General features: G+C 47.5%; 1 protein-coding gene across 1 annotated transcript; it reads left to right on the plus strand.

Moving 5' to 3' along the window:
• Positions 1-5,581: 5,581 nt before the first annotated feature.
• Positions 5,582-7,146, plus strand: BHLHA9 (basic helix-loop-helix family member a9). Its single transcript, XM_069617329.1, has one exon. The coding sequence runs from the start codon at positions 5,640-5,642 to the stop codon at positions 6,432-6,434; it is 795 nt and encodes a 264-aa protein (XP_069473430.1). The 5' UTR covers positions 5,582-5,639; the 3' UTR covers positions 6,435-7,146.
• Positions 7,147-12,802: the final 5,656 nt, after the last annotated feature.

The raw sequence follows: 12,802 nt of genomic DNA on the forward strand, positions 1-12,802 counted from the left end.
CTCGTTGGCTAAGCATCCATTGTTGCCGTGCCAGGTCCCCTTCCTCGTCCTGAAACATTTTCCACAACTCTAATATGGCCATTCATTTGCTTAACTTTTTCCCCTAGTAGGCTTTGTGTAATTGTTGCTGCACACATTTGGAAAAGCTACCCTCTTTGGGCCAGGGCTTTGCCAATTTGCCCTCCGTACCGCAAGTCCATTCATGTTATATTTACAGATTGTGTCCTTATATGGTGGTAGGGACCTGCACATATGCTGTAGGGGTGTGGCCCTCATGTTTTTACCTGAATACATCATATATCAATACTTACTTGACTCAAATCAGGATTTTGACACATCCACCTTTTAAAGTACACTTCATTTTTTCCACCTCGATATCATGTAACAAATACCACGTATGACCAATAAATTACCACATTAACCTCAGTCTCTCCGGCTCTCGACTAATGCCACGGGTGTGCTCCATGTACCGCCCTTCTACAGCTCTCCTCCCCAAAGGCTCAACTGACAACTCTGCTCATGCGCTTTCCATGCTCCACCCCAAAGGTGCAACCACTGTTTCGAAACTCAATTGTAGTTTTTATCCACCTGAAAGCTGTGCAACTCAAGTCCTAAACAACAACTTTGTTGGTGACATCACCTCTACAATGAGGAATACATTGCTGACACCTGCCCCTTTAATCTGTCTGCTTACACATTCCCCGAACACAATGACAAACCTGACAAAACATATATAACATATACGCGGCCGCCTTCCTGCCTAACCAACAGGGAAAATCAATAATTCTGTGGTCCTGTATCTATAGCGTCGCCTTATAGATAAAACATTTCTGCAAGACTTAACCAGGAGAGCACCTTCCGTGATACAAGCTAGCTTCACCTGCTAAGCCCCATAAAAAGGTATACCATCATCCATGGCCCAAGGTAGTATGCGTAACCCACAGGAAATCCAATATTTACACACCTTTTGTCATCCGAAACCCTTAAGTCAATTATCAAGGCTGACTGTCCAAACTGATTGCCCCAAGAACGAATGTTCCCTAGCCAAGAACAAGAGTTCAACAACAATACCCCTTACCAAACCAGAACTCCGACACAAACATTAAGCTCAACCTTTACATACCCTCCCCTTTTTGCCATATAGTTGAGTCTATACTTACACTCTGTGGTCCGCTGATGTCGTTCGCTCTCAGACTTTCCCCCAACCTGCCACTCTGCCTTATTATGGTCTGATGAGCATCCCACGGAAAGCAGGCAGGAATTTCTCCAGGGCGGTTCCTGACTACCTCTTCACAGTGTGCCCTTGCTGTGTCTCCCTCAGTTTCCACGGGTTACCTCACAACCTTCCAGGCATGCAGCGGGTCGAGACAGCCTTTTGCTGATCGAATGTAGCGGCCATCCTCTGCTGCCAGCTGTTAAGCACTTGCGGATGGGACCGCACAGCATTCGTCCAGATACTTAGCAGAGAAGCTTGGGCCCATCAAAGACTGCGCCGCAAGAATGAAAACTCAGCCATGGGCAGGGATCGAAATTGCCAGGAGCTGGGAGCTATTTAGCTGCTGGTTATAGCCCAGGGGACCCTGCTTAGGTTCACAGCAACAGCTACCAGGAACTAATTTTCACTCCTGTGGCAAGTGGTGTCATATAATCCTAGCTATGTAATATTAACTGTGTATGTTTGGGAATGTATATTAGGGATAACAAAGAACACACCTAAGGGACATCTAGAGAATACTGGATAATATAAAATGGACACAAAGTTAGAGTTTACATCTTGGGCAAAGTTAGATTTGCTGCACACTACCTACTAGCTCCTGGTTCCCCAAAGGAAGCTCCTGCCGAACTGCTTATGGCTGATACCGGGAGCTGCTTTTTGCTCCTGGTGAACAAATCCCAATTTTGATCCCTGCATGGGGGATACTGCAGAATATACTGTCTTTACTGTCCAATACAGACACTGATCACACAGGAAGAAACAATTCTCCGGCATTCTCAGGTCCTGAGCACGTGTCACATGGTTTTGTTTGCATGTAACGTCACAAAAGTCCACCCCAAAAACCTTATTTGTCAGTTTGGGTTAACTACTTATACACAACCTATACATTAGTATAGTTATTGGCTCCCCATATCAGGTGGCTCTGCCTGAGACTGCCCCTAAATGTTACAAACTACACTGTTGCAGGGTTGCGGAAGACCATTGGCCTGTGCAACATTTTATACCACCTCTGAAATGGAGATTCTGGATTGGCTAGAGCGGGTCCTACGGGCATGGGACCCTGTCTGGTCACAGAGTTGAGTGTACCTTTTCAAGGTAATGGGAAAGAACATGGAGGGCTGTGTGTTCCATATTGTTACCACTGTCTGATAACCTAAGCCTGAGGGAGTGCCTGAAGGTTGCAGTTTTGGTGGACACTCCGTCTCGCTGGGAACAGCTTCTCTTCCCACCACGGGTAGATGAGCATTGTCCTGTTCTGCTAGATCACAGACTGTGAAAGGGCTATAAAATGAGGCTGTTCTGTTTGAAATTATGAGGATTTTATTCTGAATTCTTGCAGGTGACTTGCTACCTTGGGAGCCAGGAATTCTCCACCCTGCCCCTGTCTGTGAACAACAGCTCTGCGCCTCGTGCTGCAGAGTTCATGTCTCCCCTTCCATGTATCTGAGGCCTGTCTTTCCAACCTGATTTACTCCAGTCACCGTATAGGTACCCTATGTGTTTTCATGGTTTCTTATGGTTAGTTGCAATAAAGCATATGCAAGCTTGGTCCCCGTATATTCTGCATCTTGCAGTTTCGTTTTGGCGAAAGAAAGAAAAGGTTCTTAGCATTATGTGAACATATCCGTCCTCTACCTACAGGAGTTATAAGCATGCTTTTCACGTCTACAAGCAATAAAGTAGTGAATGTTTGTGTAGCTTCATGAATAGATGCATATTTGCTTCGTGGCTAACGTAGCCAGGTCATGATGCCCCTAACGACGTCATTGATGCTTGGCTTTATTGTCAGTTGACCTGGTCCATTGAGGAGACCTCTTTCTCCTCAAAACCATCAACTGGATATGGTTTGAATGGCAGTCTGAGAGAATCTCTCTTCTCATATCTGAGAGACATTGGTGCAGTCAGTGACTGGCCAAACAGCGAGTTACACCTTTCATTCTTCATTCCGCGGGTTGACAGTCACATAGGGGTTATAAGGGCCATTCCTGGGACCCTCTCTTCAACTTGGTACAGTCTGTGCACTATGTTCCTTCCTGTCAAGGAGCTGGGGGTTTATGTTTAATTTATCATTTGGACGCACCGATATGACCAATTTATGATTTCTTTCTCACTGGATATATCTGTTATATTTCATGGTCACATAATGTTAAATATATAAAAAGGCATACATTGAAAGAAACAAAAGTATTAAATCCGGGTGTGGCTCGGTTGGCTAATAAATCCACGACAGGCAGGGTTGTACTGGCCTACAGGGAACTCTGGAGTTATCCCAGTAGGCCGCTACACCATGGGGCTCTATTATGTGGGTACGCTCGCGTTCTACTCCTCTTACCCTGTCTCCCCCATGCAACCGGACCCTTTCCTTCGATCTCTCCGCCACTTCCCCTGATCCCCTGCCAAATGTCCTTGATGGAAAACCATTTCAAGCCCAGCACTGTGTGTAATATGGGGCCACTTTAAAAAACATTTCCAGGGCCACTTTTGGTGCCAGTCCACCCCTGTGTTTCACCTCCTGCACACAGGTTCAAATCCAGGCAGGTCCACTCAGCCCTTTATCCTTCTGAGTTTACTGAAAGGGGTACCACTGAATTGGTTAACAACATCTGTTAGTGAAAGAGCGCCCCCCCTTTCCTCCCCAGCAGAGAAGAGGGTGGAAGTGAACTCTGCAAAGGCACATGTTAAGTTATGCTGCTTCATGTAATGTCATTTTCTACAATATTAAGGCGCCATGAACGTCTTTTGTGGTCAAGGCCTCATAAATCCCAGGACCAGAGGTGTAGCCAGGATTGTCTAGCAAGTGGGGCCTGAAGCTAATGTAGTTGGGCCCACCACAGTGACATTAACATCTGTAAATGACCACACAGCGCTGTTGGGTGGGCATTTACACATTTTGGGTCGACCTTGCCCACTCAGGTCCTACCCCGTCTACGCATCTGCCCAGGATTCTGGGTTATCATAAAACTCGGCCCACAAGTAGCTAAAAACCATCATTTGCCTCTGTGGGGTGCTAGGCAGACAGCAAAGGCAGGCACTGACAGTCCAAGTTGGAAAAGCAGGATAGTAATGCCCTATTGTCATTATGCATTCATTGCAGAATACAACTCTCCTTAATGTGTTCATTTATTTTAAATACCTTTTAAACAAAGGATGCTGTATTATTGTGATCTACAGATCAGACAATCGATTTGTACCAGGATAAAGCTGATAGATAACCAGAGAGAAAAACTCTTGCTTGTAATGAGCACTCACTAAAGAGATGCGTGGACTGCTGGTCACAGATCAGAATGACGAAGGACTGACTCCACTGGTTCTCGCTAAAAATAAAAATCACATTATTAAGCACCATATTTTTGAGATCAAGAGAATGTTTGAAAATTCGATACTTCAATTTATATTATTCTTTTTTAGCATTCTACCTCAAGCCACAACGGAGCTATTTCAGAACACCCCAAGATCAAGGATTTGCCGACTTGCATTCAGGCTCGGACTGGCCTAGAGGACAATAGGCCAATGCCCGAAGCAAAAACGACAAAAATGATGGTGTGTGCCAGGCTTTTTTGCTCAAAGTTGGCCACTTTTTTGGCACATGTGGGCCAGTTTGAGATGTAACTTCACCATGCGGCTAGTAGTTCTGACCATTGTTGCTGAATAAATATTCTTTAAATTGTACAAATTGGCATTACATTTTATCCAAAAAAAAACTCCCCCATGGGTACTACTGAAACAGTCTGTCAGAAAAGGAATGAATTGCCATTTGCAACTGTGGGTCACTGTTATGTTGGGGTCCGAGACAATGTTATGCCCCTGTCCGCCCCTGTGTGCATGCAGAACTGGAGAACGAGCTCTGATTTGGGCTCGGAGAGGAAGGCACCTTCTTGTGATATATTTCCGAAGAAAGCATTCCTGCAACTCATTAACACATCAGCGCAACTTAACAGCCGGGCTGATTTATGGGACAGGAGAGCAGTTATTGCACATCAAGGGAGCCCGCTGCACCTTGGGCTGCTCGTGCACCTTTGGATGTTTTGTCAAATACTTCACTGCACATTGGGTTAACTTTTGGAAAAAGTAAGATGAAAATCCAAAACATCAAGAAAGTAAAAAAAAAAAAGCTTTGTGGATGGCACATGCGTCGACGTTTCTGGGATTGCATTCGCTAAAATGCGGCCTTCAGGAGTACGCTGTGGAAAAGCGACCATCTCATTACCTCCTCACCTGAGGCAGGTAATAAAAAAGAAGTATGGGGATGTCAGGGAGGATAACCACGTGGTAAAATAAAGTACTCCGGACGCGCTTTTCTCTCAGAGGGCTGGCTTTGCTCTGAGGGTGTGTCTGCTAAATTATGGGAGTTGCTGGGCCAGAAAGTGCTTTAAAACAGCTCCCCAGCCCCCGAAGAACCCGCAGCAGCAGCAGCAGCAGCACCATGCCGAGAACGCCAACAGCCCCCGCAGCCAGGAGCTCGACGGAGTCCGACTACTCGGAAGACGAGCAGGATGGGCTCCTCAGGATGGACTCCAAGGACAGCGAGACATCCAACGGCCCAAGCGACGGCGAAGACCCCCAGGTGAAGAAGAGAGCCAGGCCGGTTAGGTCAAAGGCCAGGAGGGTGGCGGCGAACGTGCGGGAACGCAAACGCATCCTGGACTACAACCAGGCCTTCAACGCCCTGCGCATGACCCTGAAGCACGACCTGAGCGGCAAGAGACTCTCCAAAATCGCCACGCTGAGGCGGGCCATCAACCGCATCTCCACGCTGACCATGTCCCTGCACTCCAGCCCCGCCGCCGGGCCCAAGTGGTCGTCTTGCAGTCACGCAGAGTGCCGCCTCCCCGCGTACGAGCGCGGCGCGCCCCCTGTGGCCGAGGGCAGCAAGGCGCAGGCGTTCCAGATACCACAGGGCAGTCACCTCCTGCCCTTGGCTTCCGGCTACAGCGACGTCGGCCATTTCCAGGCGTGCCCGTCCCCGCCTCTCTACACGCGGTTCTCGCCGGAGAACCCCCCGCCTTTTCAGTCGCACTATGGGAGCCCCAAAGAAGGTCAACAACAGGTGGCGCCCAGCCCGCCCTACTACCCCAGTGCGAACTATCATGCGGGCGTCAGAGGCACGTGCCACCAAAACCACGCGGACAACTTCACGGAGCCTTCCCCCGGACATTTTCAGTGGCAGTTTGGGTACTTGCCACGGGCGGGTTACCAACATTCACTGCCCATCCACTGACACAAAAAAAAGTGCAGACTTTGGGGGCCTGAGCACGAGTTGTGGACGAGGGACTAACACTACTTCCACAATGAACAAAACTGCGTGTGTGGTGCATTTTAAACTTAGACTTCTTAAGTAACGCGCCCGGCAGCTCTGTGCCACTCAAACTGGTTATATATTGCTGCAATCGTTTCTTAAACATGCACCAGTTACCGATGCGAATTGCACGCCCAAACAACCGGGAAACAACTAGAAGCCCAGGCCGCAGAATGACAGCTGCAGAAAGGTATTGTGGAAATATTATTTTCCCGATGAGCAACATTTGCACAATCACGGGTGACTGTATAGCGCTGCAAGTGCACCTGCAACAACAAGAGAGTGTATTAAAAAAAAATAAGACTGATAACGAGGTGGCGTGGACCTCCTTGACCACCTCACCAAACAACCAGGAATGTCGCAGGACAGGCCAACCGGTGCTGTTGAGCCAAGCCCGCCTGTGGAAGGGGACACTGGATATTGGCGTGCCCTCACCCGACCGTCCCTGGTCTGACAGAATTTCGGACCTGCGCTTTTCCCTCGTCTCTGCAAAATGGCGCATGCGCACCACTGACATTGCTGGGAGCAACAGACATGCGAGGGTGTGATAAATATGTACAGCTGTGAAACAGGCAGGATTCCGGTTATTTTAATAAAATGCGAAAGTAAACATGTTGCCCAATACAAAAACATGCTTCAATGTGTCAGCTGTGTATGATTTTACCGAACTGGTCGGGGTTTTCTGTCTAGGATATTTAACTCTTTGCTGTCAGCATATTAAAATGCCAGTGTTGACTTGCAAATTAACTCTTTAAGAGTAATATATGTTATGATATTGTTATACTCATGAACTCTTATCCCTCCACCCCCTCAAGATCTGAAAGAGGGGAGGTGGGAAATTGCCAGGTAACTCTTGCATTGATTCATATGATATGATAGGGTATTTATAATGCGCTGGATATCTAGAGGTTTCTAAGCGGGGACCCGTGGATCGGGTGGTGCTCCGTGTCGTCTTGCTTCTAAGGCGAGCACAGTTGCCCCTGAGCTATCCTTCCGAGCACATTGTTATCGAGTAACCGGGCAGTGTGTGGATGCTTGTATATAGTTCTTATGTTGTGGCAATGGTATGATTGTTTCCAAAATAGGAGACTTTTGTGAGAGTTGAGCTAGGATGCATTGGCCAGGACTATAGATTCGGACTGGCCTACGGGGCAATGCCTAAAGGGCAGGCCCAACATGCCAACGTGGGACAGTGTGTTTGCTTAAGGTGGGCCAGTTTGTGTTACTCCACTAAGCAGCTGGTGGTTTTGACAAATGCTACTGATCTAACTGCGTTAAAATGCACCATTTCCAACAGATTTCACCCAAAACACCTAAACCAACTTCTTTACCAAGAACAATCGATCAAGCAAAGTAATGAACTCGTTTATCTGCAACTGGGGTCCACTTTTCAATTTGTCTCCCAGTGGATTTTATGTCCCAGTCTGACAGCGAGGGCCTATATATGTAGGATGGGTGGAGAGCTGGAGATTTCTGATGTTCAGTGACTGTGGAGAGGGGCATTTGACTGCTTCTGTGAGGGGCTCAGTTGCGATATATATGTTGGGTTGGAATAAGGTTTCAGAACGTTAGTGTGTTTTGGTGGGGGGGGTGGTGGAGAGAGGGGTTAGTGGGGCTCCTAAGGGGCAACGTGGAGTATCCACCCGGTGTGGCCCTGGTGCTATCTTAGAAAGTAAAGTCAATTCACGCTCAGCAGACGGCAAACCTATCAAACTACTGGGTCTACAAGAAAGTCATATACAAGGTCCCATTAACGTTAACATATTTTGGAGGGTGTTGGAGATATGCTGCAAGGGTGATCCTGTACTGGAGGCTTTCAGGGTGCTGGGAGAGGGGCCTGCGAAGCAAGCATACCTTCTGGCTCGTCTATTTCATTGGGCAAACGATTGCCTACTCAGATCTGACATTTCGCCTCAATCCTAAAATTCGGCGAATCCTGCAATGACAGCAGAGACCAGTCCCACCACACTGTCCTGCCTGTCCGTTCAAATACTTGAATCCTGGCCTGATGGCCTGGGAGGATAGCTCAGCAGCAACGTGCTCTCCTTGGAAGCAGAATGACACAAAGCAACACAGGTTCAATCCCCTGGTCTACGCTTAGAAACCTCTGGTTATTAAGCGTGTTATAAATACGCAACAGCGCCTCAGTGCCCCTGGGCTTTAAAAAAAAAATGCAAATAAAAATAGTCTAGAACTGCTAGCCCCATGCATAGCTCTGCCAAAGCACCTCAATGTAACCTTTCAGCACTATTTATGTTACCCAAGCGTTTTATAAAGCACTACAAATGAAATCTTTGGGCCATCTCAGAAGACTTCATTGCAAATATAAAACGGCAAATGTACAGAAATGGACAGGGCCAGGGGTTTCAGTCGGGGGTATAGTTGGAGCGATCCGTGGAAATAGTGAGTGGTCCACTTATGCAGTGAGGGGGTGATATAGTCGGAGGCAGATCCAGGCGTGAGGTTCACAGAAAACAGATCGCCTGCTCTTTAACTAAAGAAGCACATAACACTTAGTTCAGCCAATTAGCCGCGTTTGCAGTGGGAGGGGTGCACTGATGTTGCAGCAAGCACCAGTCTTAAGACTTGACGCACGATTCTCCAAATACACCGCATTTCGACCTGTAATAGCACATATCAGTATAGTTATGTTAATCGGTATTTGCCAAAGGCCAGTTGCATAGTTGCTTTGCAATGTCACAGAAGCGTGGCGTTAGTACTGAAGGAGTGGAAGCTTGCCTTCAAGTGCGCCTCCCTCCACACTGCTCTGCCAATGCTGCCCACATCTGCCAAGATACAGGCATTGATTGTAAGGCTCAGCTCCATCGGGAGTGCGGAGCGATCGGTCACCAGAGGGGGGCGGTCGCGTGGAGGGGTTACCACTACCAGACATGGTCACAGGGCCGCGGAGGCCTGAGTGATCCAATGTCACTCACGGGATGTCTATTAGACACGGTGCCGATATCATGTTGCACAATTATTACGCGAGTGTAAGATGTGATACCAGCACCGCTTTAAAAAAAATAAGTGTCAGCGCGCAGTCGCTGAAGTGTGTGAAACAAGTGCTAAGGGACAAGATGCCGGCGACAGAAGTGTTGGAAGTATTTCACTATGGGAATGGAACGCTGACTGATTGGAGCATGTGCGTGTAGCGACTACCTGCACATTAGGAGTAAAGTTTAACATATGATGGATGCCGTAAACGACCATGACATGTGCTGAAAGTGTCGAGCGCTCGTAAGAATTGATGGAACTGCTGCTGGGTGATTGTAACGTGATTGGGGCAATGAGTGATATAAGGATGGATCGGAGCGCTGAGTGATCCCTTGTGCACTACTGAGCTTTTCCCCGCGCCCCCCCTGCTCTCACAATGCTGACAGATTCGTCAGCCCCCGGAAGCAAAGGCTGTGAAGCCCCCAGGTCCCCAGGTGAGCGAACACCACCTCCCGGAAGGATACAGGCTAGCCGGAGTCTGAGCCAGGCAGGCGTTCATCCCACGAGCATGTCAGACGCGACCACAAACGGCTTCCTGCGTGCAAGCTAATACCTGTGTCTATATAGGAGGACTGCCACATTTCAAGTGGAAGGTTTGTTTTCCAAGCCCGTTTAAACCCACCATAATGTAGCTGGTATATTTAGCGTGTGTTTGGGCCTATGCTGAAAAATGAGGACGCTCTATCGGGATTTGCGCCCACTAATTCAGCAACCTAAAAGGCTCCGGAGAGGAAACCTATTGGCACACCCCTTATCACACAATCTGCGAATACTAGGGCCAGGGGGCAGTTTTTCTATTGACCCTAAGCAAGGCCCACAGGGCTGTGATGAACATACACTGTCAAAAGAGCATGGCCATGGCAGAAACCCACCTGCCTGAAATAAAGACACTATTCCTTGGTGGGTAGCCACCGAGAAGTCACGCTTTATTCATTAAGCATCTCCAAACGGTTAAATAAAAACACTTCATATGGCCTTGCATGGGTAGTCCTTAGATACCTTTATATGAATTCATAGATATACATGTAAGTAGCGCTAATTCATCAATAGTGAGCAGGTGACCTCTGGGCCTAAACATGGATTTAATAAATAACTTACTAAGTAAAAAGCATACCTGTTGGGACAATGGGTTATTGGAATTAGTATTGCACAGTCTTGAATTAATGAATAAGTAAATAAATAAATAGCATCAAAGCTGAACACTGACTGGTTGGCATTTGTGTTACCCATACTTGAATTAATAAATAAATAAATAGCATCAATGCTAAACACTGACTGATTGGCATTTGAGTTCCCAAGACTCGAATAAATAAATAAATAAATAGCCTCAATACATAGGCAATATATGGGTGTCATTAATATCTTAGAGATTAATAAATAATAAATAGGACACACCACCATGGCGTGGCTGTGTGCATTGTAGGGATTAATAATACACTCTGCACATACAACTCTAACATAAGTAGCCTCCTAATTCATACATTGATTTATGACCATGGTAAATGGAGGTTGAAACTGCAATACATATAACAATAGCGCATACATACGTAACCAGATAGGCCCTGTTAACAGATGCTGTGAAGAATAAATATGGGTTAGTGGGTTCATACATTAAACATACATTTACATGAATAGACAATGGGGCATGTGCCAGACACCAATCAACAGCTTTAAATAACTTTTCTACTCCCTTACATATGGGTAAATAGCAGCAACCCTACCCCTCAGTTGACTGTACAGAGGCTCTGGCGTATATATGCACAATCAAATGTTTTATACAGGCCTTGCAAAGGTGCCAACATCACTCTCTAGTTCCCAAGAATGATTCACTCATGAGGTGAAAACTAACTGTACCACTTTCCTAGTGGCAGCTGCAGTCTACCACACACCAACGCAGACAGACAGATAAATGGCCCCCAGTGATGCGCACTGAGGCACCCAATCCCTGTGTCGCTACTCATGTGCTTGGAGTGTTTAACTGAGTGCCATACAAAAAGGAACGATACACGCAATTAACCGACCCTGCTAAACACCGGTTAAACCGGTGCCCTACCGGTAATACCTAGGAGGGATAGAATGCAACCCAATGCCTTGTATGTAACATGTAGTAGCCAGGACTAGGGGACTCCTAGCTGATCCACCTGTGGCTCCCCTTTAATAAACAGCAAAGGGGACTTTTGCGACACCCTGAATCCGACGCTCGCGTTATTTCAGTACATCCAGGGCGAGGAGTATGAGAGAAAGAAAAACCTAACAAGGTATACACCGGGCCCTAATGGAGGGAGCCCTCCGAAGGGGGATGCTATCAAACTAGCGGGCCAACGGCTCACGGCCTGCCTGAACTATAAGTAACACATAAACATTGAGCGCATGCACTGATCAGACTCTAATAAAGGTAACAGTAAAAGTATCCCGGAACGGGGACCTTTATATAATAGCTTACCTTACCTGGGGAATCACGCAATCCCCTCCTCCAGGCTTACCACCTTTTGGCCAGCAAGGGAGTACAAGGCTGTCCGTGCCGCCCCGCCTCTCAGCAGACTAGTGTTTACTGACACCGGACGGCAACGCTCTCAGCCTGCTACAGAAATAGGCTACATATATCTCGCCCTGCACCTAGGCGAACCAACCTGTAGGAGGGGCAGGATAACCCCTAAACCTCTCGAGCACCACAGGTGCGCTATTTCCCCAGGCCGGGTCACACCAGATCCACTTCCCCTAAAGCAGGGGCTCCCAGGGAATAATGGCGCATTACAATGAAACTCCAGTCCAACCTGCAAGAGTTACTGGTAGGAGACACCGAAAAGGTGTCCGCGCTCTTAGCGGGAACATCCCACAGCCGTGCCTCTCCAAACACACCGGCACTCTTGTCTCATTCATGCCCCGCCTAAATCCCCCCTCCACACAAGACCTCCAGGAGATTGCCTGGAATAAAGAGGCAAGACCAGTTTTCAAGGAGGCAATCAAAATGCTGCAGCAAGCTTTATTGCATATTACAGGAGATCCGTTTCTCCACCACACCGCAGGATATTCTACGCCGAGTGTGGCTTCTGAGGACCATGCCGGGTTAGCCCGTCCCTCCCTAAACATTGCCCTCTCTACCCATGGGCATTTCTTAGTTTTCTTTTCACAGTCCACTTTCCCCAGACACTTTTTTCAGTGCCTTTACTCACAGTACACATTTCCCTGACATGTTTTGTCAGTGCCTTTCTTCACAGTACACATTGTCTTCTACTCTTGACTACCGTTCCCAATTTCACGTTCCTTCTTTCATTCTAAATTCCTATTCCCTTGTT

This window comes from Ambystoma mexicanum, chromosome 9 (assembly GCF_040938575.1).
Source record: "Ambystoma mexicanum isolate Mex_15411 chromosome 9, UKY_AmexF1_1, whole genome shotgun sequence".
Taxonomy (NCBI): Eukaryota; Metazoa; Chordata; class Amphibia; order Caudata; family Ambystomatidae; genus Ambystoma; species Ambystoma mexicanum.